This window comes from Diplodia seriata, assembly GCF_021436955.1.
Source record: "Diplodia seriata strain FDS-637 chromosome Unknown scaffold_4, whole genome shotgun sequence".
In the NCBI taxonomy this organism is placed as follows: Eukaryota; Fungi; Ascomycota; class Dothideomycetes; order Botryosphaeriales; family Botryosphaeriaceae; genus Diplodia; species Diplodia seriata.
The window spans coordinates 2,832,923-2,859,402 of record NW_027117311.1 but is presented as its reverse complement, the minus strand read 5'-3'; the positions used below and the strand labels follow the sequence as shown (position 1 = coordinate 2,859,402).

Sequence of the window (26,480 nt, the reverse complement as noted above, 5' to 3'; positions counted from 1 at the left end):
GGGTCGCGGCGAGCGAGCGCGCTAGGCGATTTTAGGGTGGCCTGGATCTGACCGCGCTCCATAGGGCTGCTGCGTCGGCGAAGGCTCATCTTGCCGCTCGTCTTCACACTCCATACACGAGAGACACCAGGAGCCACCACCCACCACAACACCTCCCCGCGCCAAGTGCACATCCACCCGGTAGCCTCGAGCCATGGCCTGTATGTGCCTAATTTTCCTATTACCCTGCCCTTCTTACGCCCGCTTTACGTCGCCCCGCCCCGCTGCCTTTGGAGCGCTCGGCGGAGGCCATCATACTCTACCTCATATACCATGCCGTCATCTCAGATGCTCGCATAGTCGAGTATACTGCTGTATACCCTCGTCGCTACGGCATTCCACCACCCGAGAGCCCTCTCTAGCCCCCTCTGCGCCCCATTGACCCCTTCCTCACACGCCTTCATCGTTTCCAGCCTCAAGTCATCACGAGCATCATTTTGCGGTCGGACCTTGTTTTCTCCTCATCATCAAGACCTTTTAAGTCGCTTTTTGATGATTCTTGGTCGCGTAACCTCGCCGATTCCAATGCACCTTGTTTCACTCCGCCGGGCCACGTTTCCATCAAGAAACCGAGCTGACCATCTCCTCCATCTAGCCGGGTCCATCCTCATGCACTCTCCGGGTAATCCGACCACCTCTTTGCCCATAGTCAACGGTCATGGCTCTCCCTTAGCACATAATGTGACCAACGCCGACGACGAAGACGCACCCAGCGAAAGCGAGCTGTCCGACCCCACGAACCGTGCCGCCGTAGCTCTATCGCCATCCAGCGATGCCCAGAGTCCCGTACAAGATGAGGATAACGAGGTAGACGCGCTGTCGGACTCATCCCGCAGCGAAGATGCAGAGGGCTCAGAAGACGCGGACTACGAGTCGGAGACTCCGCCTGTCCAGTCAGACAACGAAGAAGTTGATCGATCATCATCGGAGGACTCGCAGAGACACCGGAAACGGAAAGCTAGTGTGGAAGATGATGAGTACATAAACCAGAATCCAGAGCTCTACGGTCTCAGGAGAAGCGTGCGTTCTCATAACTAGCCGTGTTGGACTCTTCACTGAACTCTGCCGTAGGGCCGCGCTCGCGCAAACCGTCGCGTGGTATGCTATCCTCCCCGCCTGCATCTCCAATCCTACTCCCACTGACACGTCTCCGCAGATTGACAGCAGCTCCGAGGACGACGACTCTGATTCTGATGCCATGAATGCCCGCCGGAAGAAGAGGAGAACAACTGCTCCCGCCAGAGGTATGCTGTCACTGGACTGGTCGATCGCTCAACTTCGTGGCCGAGCTGACTGTTTCTTAGGCTCTCGTCGTCCGTCTCCGGACCCTCCTTCACCTTCTGAATCTGAATCCGACTCTGACGCTTATGTCGGCGGTCGCCGTCAAGCTCCTACCAAGAAACAGCGAAGACACCGACACCTGGTGGCCTCGGGACGAGCACCGCCCTCGCAGGCCGAAGTTCGTTTCTCAACGCGTAATGCCGCGAAGGTCACGAGTTACAATGAAGATGACGATGATATGTTCAGCGAGGAATCGGAGGAGGTGACGCCCAATTACTGGGTCGCTACCGAGGAGGATGACAGCCCGCAGATTGACAGAATCATCCTTCATCGGCGAAGAGAAGACTCTGGTCAGTACTAGGTCCACCCCTTGAACTGACACACCTAACTGTCGAACAGACGGAGAGATGAACAGTCTGTCAAAATATGACTTCGAGTACCTGGTAGGCCGTTCTTCACCCACCGTCGTTCGGACTATGTTTGTTAACTGTAGGCTCAGGTGAAATGGGTTGGCAAGGCGCCGTTCCACGCTACGTATGAGGAGTTCTCCTCACTGTCCGGATACAAAGGGTTCAGGAAAGTCGAGAACTACTTTCGCAAGATCGTCCTAGAAGAAATCATGATCATGGGGGACCCTGAGGTCCCTACCGAAGAGAAAGAGAAGTGGAACCTCGATCGTGAGAAGGTCGAAGACCTCCATGCGGATTCACGGCACGTTGAACGGGTCATTGCTTCCCAGGAGGGTGAGGAAGAAACCGAATATCTCGTGAAATGTATTTGCCATCCCCACCATCTTCGTAATCCCAAACACTGACACATTGCTATAGGGAGAGCTCTCCCATATGAGGAATCTACCTGGGAACCGGCATCACTGGTCGGTCAGCTTGCACAAGAGCAGATTGACCGGTACCTCGACAGATCTTCGAAGGTTCCCGTCTCCGACAAGCGTGAGTCCAGCCTTGCCACGCGTCGGAAGTACGTCGCTATCCGCGAGCAACCCGATTACATCAAGTTTGGCCAGCTCAGAGACTTCCAGTTGAGAGGTGTGAGCTTCTTGGCGTATCACTGGTGCAAGGGAGAGAATGCCATTCTTGCCGATGAAATGGGTCTTGGCAAGACAGTACAAACAGTGTCCTTCATGAATTGGTTGCGACATGACCGTAATCAACAAGGGCCGTTTGTGGTAGTTGTTCCACTCTCGACCCTGCCTGCCTGGGCGGAGACTTTCGACAACTGGGCGCCTGACATAAACTACGTTGTCTACAACGGCAACGAAGCCTCTCGAAAAATCATCCGCGAGTACGAAATGCTTGTCGATGGCAACCCCAAGAGGACTAAGTTTCATGTGCTCCTGACGACTTATGAGTTCGTTCTTGCCGACTCCACTTTCCTTTCGCAAATCAAGTGGCAATTCATGGCCGTAGATGAGGCTCATCGACTTAAGAACCGTGAGTCTCAGCTATACGCTAAGCTGATGGACTTCGGGGCACCAAGTAGACTCCTCATCACCGGTACCCCGATGCAAAACACCTTGGGCGAGCTCTCTGCCCTAATGGACTTCATTATGCCCGGGATGATCGAGGTCGATGAGAACATTGACTTGCAGTCAGAATCGGCCAGTCAGAAGATCGCCGAGCTCACTAATGCAATCAGCCCGTACATGATTCGCCGGACCAAGCAGAAGGTAGAGAACGACTTGCCGCCTAAGACGGAGAAGATCATTCGTGTCGAATTGTCTGATCTCCAGCTCGAGTATTACAAGAACATCCTGACTAGGAACTACGCCGCCCTGAATGCAAGTGCCAAGGGCCCAAAGCAGTCACTACTCAACATCATGATGGAGCTGAAGAAGGCCAGCAATCATCCTTACATGTTTGCCGGTGCCGAGGAACGCATGCTTGCAGGTAACTACCGCCGGGAAGAGCAGCTCAAGGCGCTTGTTACCAGCAGCGGTAAGATGATGCTTCTCGACCGCCTCTTGACGAAGTTGAAGAAGGACAACCACCGTGTGCTTGTCTTCAGCCAAATGGTCAAGATGCTCGATATCCTTGGTGATTATCTGCAGCTCCGCGGCTACCAATTCCAAAGACTGGACGGTACCATCACCTCCGGTCAACGGCGGCAAGCTATCGACCACTTCAATGCATTTGAGAGTCAGGATTTCTGCTTCCTGCTCTCAACCAGAGCTGGTGGTCTCGGCATCAACCTGATGACAGCCGATACCGTCATTCTATTCGACTCCGATTGGAACCCCCAGGCTGACCTCCAGGCTATGGCTCGTGCTCACCGTATCGGTCAGAAGAACCCCGTCACAGTGTACCGACTTGTGTCAAAGGACACTGTTGAAGAGGAAGTTCTCGAGCGAGCGCGCAACAAGCTCATGCTCGAGTACATCACCATTCAGCGCGCCGTCACCGACAAAGGCGACAGAGAGGCCTTCGATCGAGCTGCCAGAGCTGTCGCAGAGCCGACCTCATCTGACGACATCAACCGCATCCTCAAGAAGCGTGGTCAGAAGATGTTCGAGCAAACTGGAAACCAGAGGAAACTGGAAGAGCTCGACATTGACGCTGTCTTGGAGAATGCCGAGGAACACAAAACGGAACAGCCTGAGGGCATCACCACTGATGGTGGCGAGGAATTCCTCAAAAGCTTTGAGTACACTGACGTCAAGCTTGATCTTGAGTGGGATGACATCATCCCCAAAGATCAACTTGAAGAGCTCAAGGCGGAGGAAAAGCGTAAGCAAGACGAAGAGTTCCTCGCAAAGGAAATCGAGCAGAGCCAACCCAGAAAACGTAAGGCGCCCGATGAGGAACGCGAGCAACGCGCTGCCAAGAAGCGAGCTCGCCAGGCTGCTCAGGAGGCTGCAGAAGCTGCACAATCGGGTGACGAATCCAGCCCTGATGACGACCCCAAACGGCCCTTGTCCGAGAAGGAGATTCGAAACCTTATCCGTGCTCATGAGAAGTTCGGATCCATCGAGGAGCGTGGGGATGAAATGATCAAGGAAGCCAAATTGACAAACCGCGACAGAGAGGTTGTGAAGGCAACCCTGAAAGAAGTGATGGACCACTGTCGAGACCTGTTGAGGGAGGAGCAAGCAAAGAACGAGGCGATGGCACGTGAGAACAACAAGATTCTTACCAAGAAGGACAAGAAAGCCATCCTGTTCGACTGGAAGGGCGTGAAGAGACTCAATGCCGAGACGATTCTGGAGCGGCCAAACGAGATGAGACTCATCAAAGAAGCTGTTGCTGCAGCCTCTGATTGGCGCAATCTCCGACTCCCAGAGGCTTCGAAACCTGCCCACTACACTTGTCCCTGGGGTGCACGAGAGGACGGAATGCTTGCCGTTGGCATATCCAGGCATGGCTATGGCTCGTGGGTCGCCATTCGCGATGATGCAGAGCTCGGCATGCAAGACAAATTCTTTCTCGAGGAGCACCGCGTGGATAAGAAAGAGGAGCGGAGCAAAGCCGAAGACAAGAACGCCAAATCACCGGGCGCGGTCCACCTTGTTCGCAGAGCCAATTATCTCATCAGCGTCCTGAAGGACAAGGCTTCCAATGGCACAAACGCTGCGGCGAAAAGAGCTTTGGACAACCATCATCGCAACAACAAGAAATGGAGCGCCTCGCGTCGACCGGAGAAGCAAGGAAGTGCATCTGCTAGCCCTGGGCCTGCCAACATGCGCAAAGCCAATCGCGACCCAGACAGGGCTCGTCACCGCACCCAAAGCCACAGCGAGCATCGTCACGACCATCGTCACAGTGAACACCGGCATGGCGAGCACCGTCACGGCGAGCACCGCCACAGTGTGGATCGTCGTTCCGAGAAGCCCGACCGAAACGGGACCCCCGAGATCCGCCGCAAGGCCAGTGGTGAGCTTGACGACAAGCACAAGTCGAAGCACAAACACCACAGGCCTGACGAGCGGCCTCGTCCCTCAAGTGAGAGTCATCATCGTCGCGAGCCAAGCGCCTTGAACGGCCATTCCGGTCGTGACAGCCAGTCGGCGAAGTTGCTCAAGCCTGTGCAAGAGAATCTCGATGCCCTTGTCAAGTGCACACCTCAAAAGATGCCTGATCGTTTGGAAAGGTCTTTGTCATTGAAGAGAGAGTTCAAGAAGGTCGGACAGTATATCTCTCAGGGCTTGCGGGAAAGAGCGAGCCCAACGGAAAAGGCTCGGTTATGGTAAGACCGTCTACCTAAGCTTTTGCGCAACCCAAGCACTAACAGCATTCAGGGATTTCATTGCCAACAATTTCTGGCCCAGCAAGGGTGTCGAAGGGTCGAAGCTGAATGACATGTATCAAAAGATTAAGATATCCGAAGAGAAGTCTAAGACGACCGGTGGCGAACACGACAAGGCCAAGGCTGATGGTCAACATACCAAGACGGACGGCAAGCCGGAGCATAAGGTCCGGAGTGAGCCTGGGTCTCAAGAAAAGGGTCAAGGTGCGAGTAGGGAGCAGGAGAAAGACAAGGTGACGAACGGGGAGGAAGCAAAAGCCACGTGACAATGGCACTTCAGATACACAGGCATGGGAAACGGCGTTTTCATAAGCTATGGCGGGGGCATGTTTGCCATTGATCTCTGCATCCACAAAGCATAGCACGGTGTTTGGGTATCTTGGTCTATTCCATTTTTCTTTTCCTCGTGGGCATCCATTTGCGGGCAGACGCCCGCAGTGGACAGTATCAAGGAGTTTCGTCGGGCTTGCGTTCATATGATGGGCTGCATCACTTTCGTTGGCTTCATGACCACAACGTCGCTTGCATATTTGACAGGCGCTCGGTACAGATGGGAAAGGGGCCTGGCGAGGCCGAGGACATCATTTCTTTTTTTTTTTTCTCTTCTCTTATTTCCCAGCCTCTGGTTGCGCAGATGTGGACACAGGGCATGCAGAAAGCAGGCATATGTGGCAGCATTACTGTTTTTATTTTCAAGGTGACTCACCATATCATAGGATTTTGATACAGTCTCACTCCTGTCAAAGGGCGGTGTGACCCCAGATGGGCAATTCCAAGAAGCCTTTCCACATGGGGGAAAAAAAACTATAATTACATGTAGCATCACAATTCATGTGCATTCACAGATCATGTGTGGACAGTGCTGAAATAATCCGCAGCTCTTACGGTGACATGGCTGGTAGTATGTACTCGTAAGCTTCGCCATAGAACTGAAAGTCTTACGGGGGGAAATATGTGCTAGATCATTGGGGCAAGTGCACTAGGTAACTTCGAACAGAGGTGGGCTTCGATCACATTCTGGCGTTCTGGTGAAGACGCTTTGCGGTCTTGACCGGGCCAGGCCGTAAGGACCCTCTGTTCGCCTGAGCGGTGGCTTATTTTTCTTCTTCTTTTCCTTCTATTATTAGTGGCTTGTGACCTTGCGGCGTGCCGTCGGTGATCCCTCCTACGCTTCCCTTTTTTTTTTTTTTTACTAAGTGAAACAGTGTCTCTAGCCGGCGTTTTCGCCGTCCTTGTCGTGGCTATGACCATTGGTGCGCAGTCACTCATAGATTTAGCCTGGACTTGTCCGTCGCTTGAAGCGTGCCAGAGTTTGGGGGTAAAAAGCCCCAGCCAAAGCCTAGGGATCAGCTGCGTGGTAGGGAGGTCAGGCAGACAGGGCGGTTGGTCCAACCAAGGTGCGTTAAGCGTACCACGTTCACGCACATAAGCCCGCGGGAAATTCGAATTGCGGGGCAAGAAAATCATGCGGGGATAAAGACAGAAATAAAGACGCAACAATGATCCGCCAGCACCGGCTGTGTGCCACGGCAGACTTCATTCCACGGCAGGTGACAGAAGATGAGGTTATGCGGCAGGTGCGGGTGGGCCTAATTCTTGTGGGTTGCAGCTGAGGACGGCGATGGTGCATTATGATGATCGTTCGGTTCGTTATCAAATGCAAGAAGCATCTGACTAATGTGAAGTGCTGCGTGGCAGCAGAAGAGCGGGCGGAACAGCTGGCCGCTTGCGGTGGTGGTGATGCCGAACTCCCGGATGTCGACACCTTGTCGGGCCTTCCCCCAGCGGTTCTTCAGCAAAACCCGTCGAGGCGTTTCTGCTGCGCGTGCCAAGGGGTCTCGTTGAGCCGTGTGACCTGCGCGAATAAGCCGGCTCGCGTGCTGCAGACGGAGAGAATGGAGCGCTGCAGCCTGCATCACCCGACCGGGCGAGAGGTTGCCACGCGACGTTGGGCTGCTCGCGACGGATGAGGCGGTGGACACTGAGCACCTTGGTGGCTCTTCGCTTGACCGCAACGTCATGGGCCCAGCCTGCCAATCACCGCGCCTGCCCTATGCTCGTGTCGTAGGAAGAAACGTGCCTCGCGCGCCTGCCAAGTTGCGCCTCCGTCGCACTTCCGCCTGCGACAAGAGAACGATATAGAGCGCGTGCAACCAGCCGAAGCTGCCGCGTGCTTGCTCTCTCGTCCTTCTGCCTTTTCTTGCACCATGATTGTGCGGCCCGCCCTGCCCCTGGCCTGCGCGCTCGCCTCGACGCTGATTGCCTCGCTGGCCTGCGCATTTAGCGTACCTGCAGCACCCGGCAGCAAGTCGCTTCTCCGCTCGTCGTCACATTCGCGTCCTCTAACAGGCAAATTTCTCCACATTACCGGTACGCAATCGACGCCCCCGCGTTCGACCTCCTGTCGCATGCTGACTCCGTCTTCGCAGACTTCCACCCCGACCCCTTCTACAAGACCTATGGTAGCACCTCAAAGGACGGCGCCTGCCACCGTGGCCATGGCCCAGCAGGCTACTATGGCGCCGAGACGTCAGGCTGCGACTCCCCGCTGACGCTGGTGAACGCAACCTTTGACTGGATCCGCGACAACATCCGCGACGACATCGACTTTATCATCTGGACCGGCGACTCGGCCCGCCACGACAACGACGAGAAGTACCCGCGCAGCGATGAGCAGGTCATCCAGCTGAACGAGCTCATCGACAGCAAGTTCAGGGAGGTTTTCGCCCGTTCCGACGATGACGACGACGACCCTACCAACGACTTCATCATACCCATCGTCCCGACGTTCGGAAACAATGATATCCTGCCGCATAACATTTTCCTCGAGGGCCCCAATCGCTGGACTTCGACCTACCTGAATCTGTGGCGGAGCATGATCCCGGAGGAGCAGAGGCATCAATTTCAGCGAGGCGGTTGGTTTCAGGTCGAGGTCATCCCGAACAAACTGGCGGTCTTCAGCCTAAACACCATGTGAGTTCGCTTGCGCACGTATGGCACCTGGGTACTGATATGAGACAAGGTACTTCTTCGACTCCAACTCTGCTGTCGATGGCTGCGCGATGAAGTCTGAACCAGGCTACGAGCACATGGAATGGCTTCGCATCCAGCTGCAGATCCTACGTGAGCGCGGCATGAAGGCCATGCTGATCGGACACGTACCTCCCGCCCGCACCGAGAACAAGCAGAGCTGGGATGAGACTTGCTGGCAAAAATATGCTCTGTGGCAGCGTCAGTACCGCGACGTTATAGTCGCGTCGCTGTATGGCCATATGAATATCGACCATTTCCAGCTGCAGGATTTCAATGATATCAGGCCGTCTACCGAGAAGGGGAAGATGAAGGGCTCGCTGAAGCAGGACATTTCGCTGGACCCGAGTAGCGACGTCTCGATAATGGGCGCTCCTGACTACTTGATGGATCTGCGGAATGAGTGGGCGAACCTGCCCAGTCCCAAGAAGAAGAAGAGCGCCAAGGCTACAGAAGAAGATGATTACGAGGAGCCACTACTCGACAGACTGCAGGACTTTGTTGGGTGGAAAAAGGGGAAGAAGGGAAACGACCGTTTCCTGGAAGAGATCGGCGGACCCTGGGGGGAGCGTTTCAGCTACTCCCTTATCGGGCCCTCCATTGTTCCGAACTACTTCCCAACCCTGAGAGTGTTCGACTATAATATTACAGGCCTGGAAAGTCTCGGAGGTCTGGAACAACCTCGACATGTGCCTGGAGAACGCCTTCAAGAAATCTTCGAGAGGGATTTGGAGGATGCGTACGAAGATGGGGACGATGACGACGAATTCTCCTCGACGAAAAAGTCCAAGCATGAAGAATCTTCTAAGAAGAAGAAGAAGCACAAGAAGAAGAAGTACAAGTTCACCGTCCCCAAGCCGCCTTCCAAGTCCTCGCCACCAGGTCCCGCCTATTCGCCGCAAACCCTGTCTCTCGTCGGCTACACTCAGTACTTCGCCAACTTGACTCGTTTGAACAACGATTTCCTCAAGTCCGCCGCCTACCTCGCTACTACTAGCTCCGCCGCCAGCGACAACACTACCGTCAACCCAACCTCTCTTCTGTACGCTGATTATACAGAAGGCGACGATGCGGATTTCGGCGACGGTTTCGGCGCCCAGCGTTGGCGCAACGGCAAGCACCACGGCAAGAAGCCGAAGCATCCGACTCCGCACCCTCTGCCATTCGAGTTTGAGGTCTTCTACCAGACCCACAATAAGAGCGATCCGTTCAAATTGAAGGATCTAACCATGCGAAGTTATATTGATTTGGCGAGGAGAATTGGAAACTTCAACGAGAAGAGCAGCGGTGGTGGGAAGAATCATAAGAGGAACAAGAAGACACGGGAGTTGGGCGGCGTTGAAGAGGCGGATGCTGGGACCTTGGAGTTGGAGGACGTTCTTGAAGAGGAAAATGAGTACTACGAAGTTCACGAGACCGACGATGACGAAGAAGATTGGGATGAGGAAGTGGACGCCGAGAAGAAAAAGAAAAAGAACAAGAAGAACAAGCACCGCAAGAAAGGCCCGAAGCACCACGTCTGGTATACCTTCATTGAGCGCGCCTTCGTGGGAACCATGAGCCGCGACGAGATCGACGAGCGCTTCGGCTGGATTCCAGGGCCGACAGAGGCTGACGTCACGTACGAGTCGCCATCGCCACCGTCTGCCGACAATGTGGACTTGGGCGACGGCGAACTTTGATGGCCGGGTTTCATATGCAGGGTTCCATCTATTACGGGTCCATTTTCTTCATTCCCTCCTTTTGGGTGTGTCTCCTCCCGGATCGGCATAGCGTGCATGGGCTCTGTTGGACTTCTGGGCGCAGGCACGGATGGCGTTGGACGGATGCTTGCTTTTCAACTTCTTCTATTCCTTTCCCAATTTCATTTTTTTAAGCTGTTGAGATCTACATGAGCACATGATTGTGATCTTCGTAACGGCAGAAAATACGATGGCGGCCGCAGTCTCTTCTTCGAGTTTGTTCCTGTGGGGGTTCGGATATGTCGTTCATAGATAAGTACAGAGAGCATAGAAGTGGAAGGGAGAAGAGCGGGTAACAAAAGAAATTGGTCCTCCCGCAGATAGTGCATTATATTCATAGGTAGTTGAATCCAAAATCAAGATGTAAATGTAAGCTTTAGATACATACATGTATGTACGCTCGAGTTTTAAGGTCGACACCCTCTTTCTTCAGGTAGTTAAACATAAGGAGCTTAGAGGGCTTAAATATTCCATCACCTACTACGGCGGATCAATAAAAGAAACTGACCGTCTTATAGATTATATACTATCTTTGTAGATCGTTAAATATAAGATCTAGACGTATCTACTACGTTTTGAAAGTTATACCTTAATCAGTATTAGACTCGACTGTCTACGTAGGAATGGTGGTAACGTCATCGGTGAGGCTTAGAGGGCCGGGCTAATTTCTCCTTTCATCCGCTGTAAGAGCATAAGAGTTGATTGCACATGTGTAGTTGGTCAAGTAAGTGTAGAAATATTAGATTGATCGGTCACGGAATCGTGTATTTCTTTTTCCGTCGACAAAGATTGTAAAAAAAAAAAAAAAGTGATAACGCCTACCGCCACCATCACCATCAGCACGACTACCCCCCGATTTCGCCTTTGCTTAGAGCGTATGCTAGGGAGAAATAAAGGGTGATGCGTGCTTCTGTGTAGGTGGGAATGCAAGATAGCAATAAGTGAGAAAGGATGATCGCTCACTCATGCTCCAACCATCGCCGCTTTTCGTTGCCTCGTCTCTGTCGTTCCTCGTTGAAAAAGTCAGATGTCCGCCTACGGCCCAACATAAAAACATGAGAACAACTCCGCCCGCGTGTTGAAGCGGACCGAGGGTATATCCCGAGAAAGCTAGCAGCAACCATCATCAAAAGCCAATGTTAGAGAGAACAGTAGGGGTAAGGGTTCTTCAAGGTCCCTCGCTCAATAGGGAAAGAAAAAGGTCGACAAGTTGCTTCGGGGAAAAGGAAAACCAACATCTTCAGAATTACATTACTTTTCTATCTCTAGAAAACGGCACCGTTGACAGGCTCGTCAGAATTGCCATTGGTGGCGTAGATGGGTACGCCGTTGACCGTGTCGACAATACGGGCGATTTCCGGGGGAAGATCGCCGTTGTCAGAACCATTGCTCTGATTTCCGCCGCTAGTTCCGTTGGTGAAGGCGACAGTAGCCGCGTTGGCAGCGGCGGCGTCGCTTGTGCCGTCGGTGCCGTTTGCTCCGGTGGACTGGGCGGCCGCAACAGCGGCGGCAGTCTCCTTTTTCGCCCTCTTTTCCTCCTCGTGCGCGGTAAGGCCTTTTCGGATGGCGAGGACGCTGTCCACGATGACGGCGTCGATACCTTCCTTGACTTGTCGCTGTTGAGGCGTATCTTTTAGTACTGTTTCTTCCCCCTTTTTTTTCTTTTCTTTGGGAATGGCGAGATTCTTACCTGCACGTTGACGGGGTCGTTGTTCAGTGTGCCATAGCTGACGCAAACCAAGCCAGATTCTTTGACAACTCTGACCAGGCGTGGGCACATGACCAGGGGTTCCGCCGCAGTGACAACACCGAGCAGGTTCCAGCGTGAAGCGAAGCGAATCGCTTCCTGAACACTGCTGGCTCGGATGTCTCCGACGGGAGAGGTACCCGCATCACTGAGGAAGAGGATAGGAATAGAGGGCTGCTTGAAGGACAGCATGAGGCAAATGTCGGGGTGGAAGGACGAGAAGATGATGTTGCGCTTTGAGCCGAGATCGTACACCTTCTTCAGGACTGTGTCTACAAACGAGTTCAACTCGACAGCGTACGTGTCCATGTCATGCTCCTCGGATTCGTGCAGCATTGGGTATTCTATCTTGTTTAGTAATAGTGGGATTGAGACCGTCGTAGGTGCACTTACTCATCTCAATGTTGAAGCCAATCGACTCGGGAAGTTTCCTGAACATCTCTTCAAGGGTGGTGAAGGGTGCTTGGATAAAGTTGCCACGGCTGTTGCCTTTGTAGCCCTTCGTCTTGAAATCGCGCGTATGCTTCATGCGCTCGTTAAGTTCCGATTGGCTCTCCTTCTTGATGTCGACGGAGTACGAGCGTGGTCGGGCCCGAGCTTTGGCGACATCCTTGTTCTCGGCTTTGGCCTCGACAGGCGACGACGGCCTCGAAGAACGAGGGTCCTTCTGCTCGCCTACGTGGAGGAACTAATAGAGAATCAGCCATCGCCTATCTGAAACAGTCCGTGTCGTTTCTACTCACTTGGTCCAGCGTCAAAGTATGCACAGGCGCATCAATTCCTGTTTCGCTAACAAGGAAGTCATGGTAAATGACGGGGACGTGATCTTTAGTCAGTTGAACATCTTCACGTCGTTAGTATGAGCAACATCCATCAGGGCAAGCAATATGGTCATACCAAACTGTGCGGAGTCAGCAATATACAAAATCAATGGATGCGCACACAACATACCTCGACATAAGATGCTCCTAGATTGGCAGCAGCAATGAAAGACTGCGTGTGCCGTTAGTTTCCGCCCTCGCTAGATCTGATGTGTGCCCTACCTGAAGTGTGTTCTCGCCAAGTTGCAAAGACTTCCGAGATGCGAGGTTCTTGCCCAGTCCTTCAAACAAGTTAGGAATACGCAGGGGGGTAGAAAACCAAAGTCCAATTCACCTCTGTGTCCAATGACCATCGTCGACGCCATACTCCTCCAATACGTTTGGTTCTCCGTGATAGACAGGTTGGGGTGGGAGAAAGGCGTAATGACGAGGAAGTTGAAGTTGACGCATCCAATGACTTCCAGAGTATTGGCAGCGATAATTGGGACGCTGATGTCGCCCTTAAGGTTCATCCTTGCAGAGCCGACCATTTGCCTGACACTTGAAAGCATGGCAACACCACGTCCGACTACGCGCTCTTTCGAACCAGCGTAGGTAGGGACAATGTCGAAAAGGAGCTTGACCTTGGAGGCATCTGTGGTAGAGAAGGTTATGGGGTCAGTACTAATGTTCTCCTGAACCGGAAGGTCGATGACCGTTGGCTCTCCGGACGCTCCTTGAGCAGAGACCACGACGGAGAGGGCAGTATCAAGCTGAGTCGCGTGAGCATCAGAGATGTGGATATCGTCAAGCTTGACGGGCTCGACGTGCTTCCGCATGTCCATACTACCAAGACTGACGAGAACCATGCTCTCCTTCTGCAGGTAACGATGACCGAAAGTCTTGATAGGTTCCGGTACACGGAGATCCTTGTTCACGTTGGATCGCCTCTCCTCGATGGAAGATTGGGGTGGCGATTCCGAACGAACAGGCTGCTGCTGCTCCTGATTCTCGTCCGTGGTCGCGGGAGGGGGCGTAAGCTCAGCCAAAACATTCGCAATATCCAAATGGCCTCTCAAGGCTGCATGCTCCTTAGGCGTCCATCCGGACAAATCCGCCTTTTCCAAATCCGCTCCGGCTTCAATGAGCAGCTTGGCGACGTCCAAGTGGCCATCGACGCAGGCGATGAAAAGAGGAGTCCAGGCAAAAGCGTTCTCAGCAAGCTCGACGTTGGCCTTTTGATCCGAGGTTCCAGTAATGAGGGTCTTGGCGCACGCGGTATGGCCGTATCGGGCTGCAAGATGCAAGGCAGTCTCGCCTTGTTCATCCTGGTAGTTGATGTCCACTCCAGCATCCACCAGGAGCTTTACGATCTGGACGAAGTTGGATTTTGCGGCGAGCGATAACACAGCTCCAGACTTGGACACCGACTTCCGAATGGACATCTTCTCGTCAGAGTCCTGCCACCTCTCCGAGTCCAAGAGCGTCTTGGTAGTCAATGGGTGACCACCAATGACACTGAGGTGGAGAGGCGCGTAGCCGTCTGAGTCATGCCATTCTGGGGAGTCGATTCCGCGGGAAACATCAAACTGGCCCCATTTCTGCATATGCTCGATGACGATCTTGCAGATGATGACGAAGCCATACTGTGCAGCATAGTGGAGTGGAAACCTCCCGTAGGAATCCCGCGCCGATAGCGCAGGGCGTTGCTCGGGCTTCAAGCTGTCGAGGAGGAAGGAGAGTACAAGAACAGACTCGTCATCAGCACCCAGCAGCTTGTTCGACTGCTGCTCGGTGATGGAGACCGGTGGAGGCAGATGCACTGGTGATTCAGCTGGGGAAATGAAGTTCGCGGCATCGTTCGGGATTCCAAGGAATGATCCCGCACTCTGGCTTTGACCGCCGCTCTGAACCTCGCTGGTTTTTGCACGGCCGATAGCAATCACCAGTCTATGAATACAGTTCCGCTTGTTCAGGTCGTCCTCATCATCGAGAGAAGTAAGCTGAGACAGCAGTTTCTGGATACACTGGCGGGACCTGGAAGAGACGGAGCGCTGCAGGAGGTTTAGGAGCAGCTTCTGATAAGCAGGGCCGGCCTTGTCCTCTCCCACATTCGCTTCTTGGAGGAGCTCCTCCAGTCTTGAGGCGTCATCATTCCGGATGGCCTGGTCTAGCGTATCTAAGAGCCCAGAGGGCAGGTTGAGAACGGACTTCGAGGACACTCTCTTCAGCGAGGCAGTGGAGTGGACGGAGCTGGCATCGTCGAACACCTTAGCCTCACCAAGGCCGGAAAGCCAGTCATTGATGGCTTTCATATCCTGCTGCAGCTTGAGGTTTGTAGCAAACGGCCTGGGGTCGACCTTTGTGGCCAGATAGCGCTGCTGGGTGCACGAGTTAGGCACCTTCTTATCCAACTTCTTCGTGATCTTGACGAAGCCCCTGCGGTTGACCTCGCCGTACCACTGCAACTTCCTCAACTGTCCGCGCAGCTCAAGAAGGGCGCCAGCGAGGTCCTCCAACTCATCCCTGTCGATGCCGTCGGAGAACAGGGTCGCCTGGCCGAAGCGGTCGTGAAGCAGTTTCAGCCTGCGCGCCGACTCGGCGTACTTCTTGTTGTAGAAGCCGTCGACATCTTCGAGGTTGCGGTCGAGCGAGTAGAAAAATTCTGCCCTCCTGTGTTAGCAGCCGGTTTACAACACATGCGCCTTGTGGCGCGTGAGGCCTCTATGCAAGCTCTAGCGCATGCTCACCCGCCAGATCTGCCTCTGCTCCATTCTTGACAGCCTCAGCCGCCGACTTGACGAGCTTTTTCAAGCCCTTGTAGTTGATGTAGTGGGAAGCCCATTCGGGGACCTGGTTGCGGGCAAGGTTGTGACCAAACTTCATGCTGACTTCTGTTCCGAGGCGCCGCTCGGCTGACGCTCCAGTGGAAAGGTGCTCGGCCGCGGGGCGCGCAAGGAGGGGTATGGGTTAAGGAGAGAATCGCAAAGGCGGGCGCGGCGCAGAGGGAGGGGAGCGGGAGCTGTTTATGGGACCGGGGAGGTTTGTCAGAGCCATTCGAGCGCATGGAAGGGATCGCCAACGAAGGCCCGTTCGCGGAAAGGAGGGAGGCAACCTTGGAATTCTGAGGGGTGGCGTGGCAAGCAGATTTGGAGTGTTGAGTGAGCGTGGTGGAGAGTCGTGCTCGGAGCGGCGCAGATTACTGGACGAGCGCGACGACAGCGCCGAGCCCTGGTCTGTCGCGCATTGTGCAAGGCTTATGTCAGTGACCGAGCATGGGGCCGCGCAGTTCCGGCTGCTATAAAGAAAAGGGGCCTTGGAAGCGCTCACCGTCCGCCGCTGCTTTATACCAAGCGCGGCACCAGTCAAGGGACACAGGGCGATGCGCAGTGTCGGCTGCGGGGTGCGAGGCTCCCGGAGAGCACAAGAAGATGCTGTTATCGCAGAGCTTATCGCCAACAAGCCGCGGTTGTCGAGCTGCCGGCCTGCCAACTGCTCTCACGCGCCCTCTCGCGCTTCATATCAGCCAGTCCGTGTCGGCAGCAGCATGACTCCGGCGGCACGCGCTGCGGCTGCTGCGCGTGTTAGTGCCATCTCCAGCTGCAGTGCGCGGATCCATAGCGCCCTCTCCGCCAGTCACGGCTCGTCACCACAACGCGGCCCAGCATGCGGTTGGTAAGGACAGCGTGCTCCCCGTCCCTCTGCTGCTGTCAACCCATGCGCATGTGCCCCTCCGCTGCAGCCCCTCTTCTGCGGCGGCCTGGCACCCGGCACCTGGCAAGCACAAGCACAGGAACAAGCAACTCTGCACGCGATCAATTGCTCAACCCAACGCATCGCCCGCAATTGGCTGCGCCTTCACGAGTGCGACCCTCAGCTGCCTCTGGCGCGAACAGGGGTGGGTTTGGCCGATGACGACGGTGCTGAACGCCAAGCAGCCCTTCTAGAAGACGGCGGGGCGGGACCGGGGTATGGCAGGTACGTTGCACAACCCACCTTCTTCGCACGCTGTCACGCTGTTCTCACCGGTCCGGCTCGCCGCATCTACCTACTACATCTCCTCTTTGGCCACTTTGCGAAAACTCTTTGAGCCCACCTGGCCCGCTGAAAATCCTGCGTACGAAAGCACGACTCATGTGTTTAAGGGTCCAGCACCAGCCCACAGCCGACTCGACCGGCCCCCGGTGTGCCGCCCCACCGTTCATCAGTACCCAGATAATCTTGCGCTTGCACATCCGCCATCCATCTCCCGAACACTCTCCGGGGACCTTTCCGCCGCCGCCTGGTGACTGACGTATGGGCCACTCTGAGCCCTGGCCCCGACATCCAAATCCACACACAGACACCAACCCCGCCGAAGCCGAGCTATCGAGGACCACGTGGCTCAGCAACGCTACGTGAGAGCCACAACCGGTGAGTCTCGCCATGGCGAGATGGGTCCAGTTTCTCCTGGATGCAATGAGTTGTAGCACCCCCAGCAACGCCGGGGTGATACGATTCAAATCCCGGTTCCACGAGCCTTGGACATGACGCTGAAAACCCCGAGAGAATACGAGCCGCATGTTGATTGCGGAGACGACCCACCAACGTGTGCTGCTACAATATCATTAGGTCCCACTCATCTTGCCAAGGTTACTTGTTCACCAAACAGTCTCAACCCTCAACACAGCGTCTTTACAACCTCCCGAGCCCAAGACAAGCACGCTATATAAATCCCGTTCAATTTTTGCCTTTCCAGACGTTGGGTTCCTTCGGCTCTCAATTGTACATCGAAACACCTCACAATAGGTCGCTTAGCTCAGTTGGTTAGAGCGTGGTGCTAATATTGGCAGTCCACCTAGTGGACTAATAGCTAACGCCAAGGTCGCGAGTTCGACCCTCGTAGTGACCATCCTGTTCTTTTTTGCTTCCCTCTAGTCCTCTCTAGTCCCTTAGGTAGCCTTGTGGGAGGACGAGTGCTGGGAATGGGAGGTGGTGAGATACTTGGCCCGGTTGATTCCTTTTATCTCCCCCAGCGCTTTTACGGCGAGCCGCAGAGTAACTATTGTTAGCGCTCTCTTTTACTTTCTCGGAGATACAAAGAGGTATCCATAAGACGAGAGTGTTACCTCCACGCGAAACACGACTTAGATTATAAGCTTAGCAGATTGGCCGGGGTACTTGAACTTCCGCACTGGTTCTAGATGCTGGGGTAGCTACTCCAATCAATTCTACCGTATAGCATGTCATATATATGCCAAGGCGTTGCATCAAGGGGTTGGCTTTAAAATAGTCGGATTCTCCATATGTGGCGAGAGAGTGTCTGACGGTTACAAAGGCTTGGTGTTCTGGTTGATCAGGTGATTGCGCGTTTGGCGGGTCGTCACTTCCGTTGGCGCGTTTCCCCGATCCGCAGTCGCGACTCCCCCGCAACATTCAGCGTATTGCACTCCAACATCGGCCATGGACCATGGTGCGCAACATAATCGAGGATTCCGATGATGAGGGTGACTTTGGCTCTCTCTCGCCTGTTGCCAACAGAGGAAGCTCGCCGGCTCCCATCCATCCACCGAACGAAAAGACCCCCACCCATTCCCAGAAGTCACTACCCGGCACGGGCTCCACGGGTATGCTAGCTGTCACTTTCGTGACGAGTGTGACCGATTGACATATTGCAGAAGAGTTGCGGCGCGAGATTGCTGCTGCCCACAGGGACGTCATAGACAAATCGGCTGCTCCGAACGGCACCACAGATAGCCCTGACGGGACCACCCGCTGGCGCTCCCCCACAAGCACACGCAAACGCAAATCCACCCTTTCGAGCCTCGATAGCCATGGTACGCCGCGAACAAAGGAGATCGACAGGAGGAAGTCTGCGAAGACATACGGGCAGTCAGACCGGGGGGACTACAGCTTGTTCGGCGGAGGAGACGATGCCTTTGAGGCTATGAAACAGGACGACACAACACAACACAAGAGCAAGCGCGGCGGTCTCAATCTCCTGAATGAAGATGAACCGCTGCTACAGACTTCTGAAGAGTATTTGGCTGTGAACCACCAAGCTACTCTCCCCAAGATGCCGTCCTCGTTACGGGAGGATTTCGCAGGACATGACCCGGCTGTGATGTTTCCCATGACGATGTCGAGCACAGTCCCAGATGCGACCTTAGATCAACAGCGGCTTCTAGAAGCCGCTCGCGCGGAGCATGAACAAAATCGGTACCCCAGTTCTCCCAGGGTCGCAGCGAAGCTTATAGAAAATCCCTCTGTTTCGTGGTCTGACTCTCTTGAAGGCAATGAGGTGAGTAGACTGATACGCAGTATATATTTCCTCTGCTTTTGCCTAGACGCTGACTGAACACAGAGGGCAATGCAGTCTAGCCAAAACAGCATCGGCAAGTCCCAGGAGCGTCATCATGCAAGCAAAAGCCGAAGCCAGTCAGCTAAACCAGGAGCATTCGCAGAAGCAGGATCTCAGCCCTTGAACACCGGGAGCAATCCTTCCCCGACATCGAGGTCGACGACGGCAGCCAAGCGGTCAAGAACCACACCGTATTCACGTGCGCATCCATCAAGTTGCGACGAACTTGGCGAGCGCGACGAACTTGGTGAAGAGTCGTTGCCCAGCTTCAGCAAAGCTTTGCCCCGACAGGGGAGGTCGTCTCGAACTGATGACAACATCACAAATTCACAAAGGGTAGTCGAACAGTCGATACAGGAGTCTATACATGCAGTCAGAGCCTCGAAGGCCAGGAAAGCACAAGAAAGTAATACCAGCGATGTGCTGAACAGTGATGATCTTGCGATCGGATTGCCAAAGGAGAAATACGTGCCGAGACCCAGCCGTTCGAGGTCGGTACGCTCGCCCGTGGCAGAACCCGACTACTCGGTGTTACCTGAGAAAGCAGCAAAGCAAAAGACGAAGCGTCGCAAAACCGGTGATGCCATAGCAGTTCAGGGACACAATAACTTCCGGCCAGAGTCAACGTTCACCAAAGAGACCAGTGTGCCGGCAAAAGAAGAAAGCACAGCGCCACCGGCTGACGTTCCGTTGCCGGCGTTCGAGCAGACTCAAAGCAATGCACCAACGCAAAAGCGCAAAAGAGGAAGGCCACCGAGGAAGCGTCATGAAGAGCCCACAAACGCGATTGCGGACGAGCAACATGCTACTGGCGTGACAGAGAAAAGTCAGTTGGACGAGGTGGGCACGCAGCATCAAGTCATGCCATCGGCTGGCGAAAACGAAGATGGAGCTCAATTTGTTACTCACACCGAGCAACAACTGCATGATCCTGATTTCAAGGATGATGGTCTTCACGAGAGGCTTCCTTCACCCGTGGTTCGGCCGACGCCAGCAAGCTCTGCACGTGTGGCTGACGAGGTGCAGCAAGTGGAAGGGCCTAAGCAGAGGAAAAGAGGTCGTGGCCGGCCGCGAGCCACGCAGAACGAGGTTCGAGGAGCAGCCGGAACCGACGTGGACGAATTACAGACAGCCACCAAAGCCCCTCCATCTTATGAAAACGAGCAGTCTCATGAGACCCAGCCAGATACGGGCTTGGAGGGCGGCAAGTCGCATGACTCTCAGAAAATAGAAGGGGGAGTGGAAGAAGCGACGCTTGGCACTGCAGATGACGCAGCCCCCGCTCTTGGCTCTTCCAGACCATCAGGAAAGGCGAGCGAGGAACACGAAGTCTGGGCGAACCAGAAGGCTGCAGCAGAAGGAGGATGCGCGAAGCCGTCGCCACTTGGCAAGGGCAAGGTGCCGGTCCGGGTGGGACTGAGCCGAAGGGCGAGAATCGCACCGCTACTGAAGATTGTCAAAAAGTAAGACACGTCGAGGTGCATGGTAGCACAACACAGCGATAGATGACATTGTTTTTGGCTCTGCGTGGGTCGCACAGGGCTGAGTGGCGGCGATGAGCGTGCAAGCCAAGAGAAGCATGGCGGGCTGTAAGGCGTTCGGAACATTTCACTTGCCGCAGATATACCCCATGGCTGGACTTTGTACAGGACAGAAAATGCCATTTTGCTGGAGCGGACGCATGTTGTAGGCTGGGGTGGATATCGAGTAGGAAGTCTCTGGGATGCCTCGAGGGATTTTGTTTAGATGCTACAGCATACAGTGCGCAGGGATACGACAGCATTAATTGGACGAAAATGGCTTCCCGAGACACCCCGGCTTGCGGCCCATGCAAGTCACTCACTGTGCCTGCGGCGACGGGGGCAAAAGCAAGATTGCTCGGGAGACCAAAGAGGCTTCCTTGTCAAGATTCCGCCCCGCAATTCGCTCTCATGCACCTACTATAACGGCCTAGTCAGGCGATGGGAAGCAATGCAACGTCGCTTGCAGACTGGAGGATAGCAAGCGAGAAAAAAAAAGGGAAGTGTCGGTATACATAGTACAAAGGATGCTTATATCCGAGAAGCTGCCCTTTTGACGGGGAAGGGGTCCAATCGAAACGGGCAAGGACTGCGACCAGGGCTGGGATGGTGAGGGGGGAGCGCATGAGCAGTCAAATTGGACATGCGTAAGCCTGCAGCGCTCAGCAACAGCGGAATCGCTCACGATGCCGCTCCCGTGGTACCCGTGGATCCGCTCAGCAGCGGCGCGCCTCGTCATAGCTTTTGCGCATTGGCGAGAAAGAATCAGATAGGAGTGAAACAGAGGCGTGGGTTCAAGGGCGGCTTTGTGGGTTTGTGGGCGTGGCTGCGACACGCGAAAACTGAGATCTATTGTTTCACCACGTCGAAGTATAATTGAACTCTTGACGTCGGTGCGAACGTCACGGATTTAACAGCAGCAGGGCACGAGCACACGGTACGTGAGAACCTTTCTTTTCCGGCGCTGCGCGCATGGCCGATCATCAGTGCGCGCCTCCTGTCGACTGCAGTTGTTCTAGGTCGTCCCGAGTGGAGCATGCACTCGGATGGGAGCACGGCAGCCGGAGCGGGCTCTGCGTCGTTGGCGAGACCGGCGACGATCCTGCTCAGATCGCGCGGAGTGGAGTGGAGAGGCCATCATGACACGGCGGATCTGCTGGAAGTTGCGGCAGAGCGGCAGACACGGTTAAAAATAGAGGGATTGCAGGAACGCGCTCGGCAGTGGTCACGACGAGAATGGCGAAACGAGCGGGCGCCCAAGCTCGCCGCCTGGCGTGTGCTTGGCTCTCGTCTGCGAATCTCCACGACTCCCAGCACCAGCCCAATCACCACCACGGCTGGATTCGCCTCGCCGCTGCTGACGCTGCCGCCGCCCGGCCCTGGCAGCGGCAGGCTTGAGCCGGGGGCGCGGTCGTATATGCAGCGTGCGCCGCGGCATCGGCGGCTTGGCTGCTTGGGGCTGCCCAGCCGCGTTTACTGGCCTTCAAAGCGCCCGCTGTTTCAACGAAAGAAGCAGTTAGGCAGCACCGCACCAGGCGCCTTCAGGCATGGCCGCTCCGCACGCGCAGCACATCCCCGGCGCACATCCGGCTCGTTCAGGCGCTGCCCTGCCCGTTGCGGCAATGCGAGCGACCACCGACAGCGGCCATCTCCACACCACAGCTCTTCCCGGCCCCTGCGCCGGTCCTGCTCCTTGGCCACCTCACCTTGGCTTCTCAGTGTCATTAATATATCACTTGCTCACCCCGCGGCTCACTCCCTTTTCCCTATCCACTCGCTTGTGCCCATTCGTCCCTCGTTTTTCTTCTCGCCGGGCGCGTAGATCTGCTGTACGCGCGCGCTTCACTGTCAATCGCTTTTCTTCAACCTGAACTCGCCGGATCGAACCACCGCCCATAGCAATCATGCACTTCTCTTCGCTACTCGCCACCACGGCCGTCGCCGCCGTCGCCTCCGCACACGGCGATGGGCCCGAGGGCATCCCCAAGCTCTTCGGCCGCAATGCCATTGCCGACCTGAAGGCCAGGAACATCTTTGCTGCCCTTCCCGTCCAGGCCGACCACCAGCACGCTCCCATCAAGCGCCAGGATGTCGGCGGCACTGACGGCCAGTGTGGCGAGGGCTTTGGCTCTTGCAACGAGGGCTACTGCTGCTCTGCTGCTGTGGGTTGCAAGAAATCCTCCTTTCAACCGCCTTTTCCACTGACATAGCATCAGGGATGGTGTGGTGTTGGCACCGAGTACTGCATGTCTCCGGATTGCCAGTTCAACTATGGGCCGGGCTGTGACGCCAATGCCTTGCCTGCCGGAACTAACACCTCTTCCGTCACCCGTGACCTGAAGGGCTCCGTCGAGTATGGCGGCGCTGGCATCTACGACTGTGTTGTGAACGGCCAGGTTGCCCTGACCTACGACGACGGTCCCTACATCTACACCGACGGCATGCTCGACGTGCTGAAGAAGTACAACGCCAAGGCCACCTTCTTCATCACCGGCAACAACAACGGCAAGGGCCAGATCGACAACGCCGCCTACGGCTGGGACACCGTCATCAAGAGGATGTACTCCGAGGGCCACCAGATCGCCTCCCACACCTGGAGTCACCAGGACCTGAGCGCCATTACCTCTGCTCAGCGCAAGGACCAGATGGTCAAGAACGAGATGGCCCTGAGGAACATCCTTGGCTTCTTCCCTACCTACATGCGTCCCCCGTACTCCTCTTGCACCGCCGAGTCCGGCTGCGAGGACGACCTGAAGGCTCTGGGATACCACGTCACCTACTTCGATCTGGACACTGATGGTACGTTCAAGAGAATGTGTATATTACCACACGCTCTGCTAACAAAGCTTCAGACTATGACAACACCACGCCGGACAAGATCCAGAACGCCAAAGACAACTTCGCCAATGCTCTCGCTGGCAAGGATGCCGCCAGCAACGACTTCCTCTCCATCGCTCACGATATTCACCAGCAGACCGCCCAGAACCTGACTGAGTACATGCTCCAGACCCTCCAGGCTGCTGGCTACACTGCTGTCACCGTTGGCGAGTGCCTTGGCGACGACGAGGCGAACTGGTACCGTTCCTCCAGTGGAAGTGTTTTCACCTCTGCCACCTCTGCTGTCCCCACCGCCACCGCCACTAGCACCACCACTTCGAGCGCTCCTACTGCCACCGCGACCAAGATCTCTGAGGATGCTACATGCGGTGGTACCACCGGCCTGACCTGCAAGGGCTCGACTTTTGGTGACTGCTGCTCTGCCGCTGGATGGTGGTAAGTGAATCTGGCTAAAGCATCTCAAGTGCGTTGTATGCTGATTTTCACACCAGTGGCTCGACTGATGCCTACTGCGGAGCTGGCTGCCAGGCCGGCGCTGGAACTTGCGGATCCACCACGGGTCAAGTAAGCTCAATTTCTACTGTCTCTACTACAGTCTCTTCCGTTTCATCTTCTTCTACTTCTGGGAGTGCCTCGTCGCCAACATCTGGTGCCAATCTCAAGGTGTCTACCGATGGGACCTGCGGGGGAACCACTGGTTTCACCTGCGCGGGTTCGACTTTCGGGAATTGCTGCTCCGCTGCCGGCTGGTGGTAAGTTCTCCCTGAACTGCGAAGTTGCTTGATGCAAAATACTGATTCGACCCTGACAGTGGCTCCACGAGCGACTACTGCGGCACCGGATGCAACTCTGAGTTTGGCACCTGTGGCACTTCCTCAGTAACCTCTTCCTCCAACCCGGCCACAGGATCTAACACCGGAGCATCGACGCTGACAAGCTCGACAGTAATTGCATCGTCGCCCACTGCTTCCAGCAGCATCGCCACGACCGCTACTACTACTCCCACCGCCACGTCCAAGGCCAGTACAAACGGCCTGTGTGGCTCGCGCAACGGCGGCACGACGTGCGCGGGCTCCAGGTTCGGCGGATGCTGCAGCGTGGTCGGCATCTGCGGCTCATCAATGCTGTCCTGTGGCCTCGGCTGCCAGAAGAGTTTTGGCAGCGGATGCTTGTTCTGAACAATTGGACAGAAACGTCAAGTAAATATCTAATTTCTTGTTTTTTCTTTGGCCTTTGTCTCATCTCTTCAACCCAGAGGAGGAGATGGGAAGGGAAGCGGCGGCTAAAATCTAAAAAGAGGGGAAGCGATTTCCTTTTTTTTACACACATATAATTCTTGTATCCGAAAATATCTGTTGGAAAGAAGAAGGGGGCACGAGAGCCTTTCGCAAATAAGGGCTTTCTTGTCGACGTTGATTAATAGTTAATGTCCTCGGCTGCCAGGCACCGTGTCGGGCTGAGGATCAGATTTCATACGATCTGAAGAAGATCGTAAAAAATGATGATAGCAAACCGCTTTTCTCCCTCCAAATTGGTCCACGTACTTCGCTCGCTGCAGCACTAAGTGTGTCCTGCGTGATAGCCTGGGCAGCCAAATCCATTTCATTTGTTCAAGGGAAACGTGGTACAGTGGTACCGTGCCTGCTCAGTCCGCGTTACTTCGTGTGGACAAAACAACCCCCAGAGTACTGCTGAATAGCAAGTTACGGAAGATTTGAGTCCACCCGCATCTGCCTCGCAGAGATATTACATCATATGTATTATCATCCTCGGTGGGGCCGAGGGCTCAGTTCTTTTGTCACTCGCTGTGGCTACGTGAAGGGGAACTGTTAATGGGGTGCATGAATGCGTTTGTATCCGTTGGCTTATAACTAGATTTGTTACGGTCTACGTTATTGGTACGTATATATATAGTCTGCTTAGTTTCCGTACTAGCCTTTCTTTTATCTTCACACACCCTTCTTCAAAAGCAACGAATCACCTCTTATGCACCACTACACGATTTCTTCATGACCTCCCCCCTCCCCTTCTCCTTCCCCTTCCCCCTCCCCCCCAGAAAAATATTACCGCCCGCCATGCATACATAGCCAACAACCAAAAAGGAAGTCTGGTGGACAAAAGAAGAACAGGATGGTCACTACGAGGGTCGAACTCGCGACCTTGGCGTTAACTATTAGTCCACTAGATGGACTGCCAATATTAGCACCACGCTCTAACCAACTGAGCTAAGCGACCTGTTTTTGCTGTACCAATGACAACTGGTAATTGATAGTGAAAAATTTTGCAAGCTATAAGTGTAGGAGTAACCTTTGAGTTCATGGGTTAAGCTCATGGTAAACTCGCGGAAGCGGCTGCGGAAGATAGCTAAGGGGATTGTATGATATGGCTGGGGATTTCATGTGCTAGACAAGCTTTGCGGGCTGTGACCGTTGGGGAGGAGCCTTTCTCACGTCTTTCCGTGGCACTATTTCTACGACTGAAGCCCGTTACAAAGATGTGCAAATAACATCGTCTGTGAGCACAGAGCACTCACGGGAAAGAATTCCTCAAGTAAGGTTCAGACTTGGTTCGCAAAAAGATAAGGACAGCGTAAGCACACTCGTTAAGTCTCTCAAAGACAGCCTTGGTCTACTACCTTGCGTAAGAACAGTTAAAATCTCCATGAGCAGTGCGTATGCAAGAAAATTTGCGCCGAAGCGAAGAACAGACGGGAGAGAAAAGGAGAGAGAAAAATACCAGTCGTAATCGATGCCTTGACAAATATCGCAATGAAGCACATGCTTTCAGTTTTGCAATTGCTTTCTTTTTTTCTTAAGATGAATTCAAGGAAGAAAATACCTTTGATATCCGTACGATCGATAGCGGCCCTCATCACTTCATCAAGTA

The 26,480-nt window shown here is 54.6% G+C and overlaps 4 protein-coding genes and 2 non-coding genes across 6 annotated transcripts; 4 read left to right on the top strand and 2 right to left on the bottom strand.

Annotated features, from left to right (window-relative positions):
- Positions 1-193: 193 nt before the first annotated feature.
- Positions 194-5,843, top strand: hrp3 (ATP-dependent DNA helicase Hrp3; the record flags this gene model as incomplete). Its single annotated transcript, XM_066776191.1, has 9 exons — positions 194-200; positions 635-1,059; positions 1,111-1,137; positions 1,196-1,283; positions 1,344-1,670; positions 1,720-1,763; positions 1,814-2,093; positions 2,148-5,517; positions 5,570-5,843. The coding sequence occupies 9 exons, from the start codon at positions 194-196 to the stop codon at positions 5,841-5,843; spliced, it is 4,842 nt and encodes a 1,613-aa protein (XP_066634072.1).
- A 1,941-nt stretch (positions 5,844-7,784) lies between these two features.
- On the top strand, positions 7,785-10,289 carry PPN1 (Endopolyphosphatase; the record flags this gene model as incomplete). Its single annotated transcript, XM_066776190.1, has 3 exons — positions 7,785-7,947; positions 8,007-8,550; positions 8,600-10,289. 3 exons carry the CDS (start codon positions 7,785-7,787, stop codon positions 10,287-10,289), a joined length of 2,397 nt encoding a protein of 798 aa, XP_066634071.1.
- A 1,325-nt stretch (positions 10,290-11,614) lies between these two features.
- Positions 11,615-15,782, bottom strand: GDE1 (Glycerophosphocholine phosphodiesterase; the record flags this gene model as incomplete). Its single annotated transcript, XM_066776189.1, has 5 exons — positions 11,615-11,965; positions 12,040-12,440; positions 12,490-12,784; positions 13,268-15,561; positions 15,647-15,782. 5 exons carry the CDS (start codon positions 15,780-15,782, stop codon positions 11,615-11,617), a joined length of 3,477 nt encoding a protein of 1,158 aa, XP_066634070.1.
- A 1,901-nt stretch (positions 15,783-17,683) lies between these two features.
- SLS55_004734 lies at positions 17,684-17,787 on the top strand. The gene has a single exon. It is a non-coding gene; the product is annotated as a tRNA-Ile (tRNA).
- A 4,873-nt stretch (positions 17,788-22,660) lies between these two features.
- SLS55_004733 (uncharacterized protein) lies at positions 22,661-24,033 on the top strand (the record flags this gene model as incomplete). The annotated part of the gene is made up of 3 exons (XM_066776188.1): positions 22,661-22,918; positions 22,973-23,555; positions 23,609-24,033. The coding sequence occupies 3 exons, from the start codon at positions 22,661-22,663 to the stop codon at positions 24,031-24,033; spliced, it is 1,266 nt and encodes a 421-aa protein (XP_066634069.1).
- A 1,692-nt stretch (positions 24,034-25,725) lies between these two features.
- Positions 25,726-25,829, bottom strand: SLS55_004732. Its single transcript has one exon. It is a non-coding gene; the product is annotated as a tRNA-Ile (tRNA).
- Between the last annotated feature and the right edge of the window lie 651 nt (positions 25,830-26,480).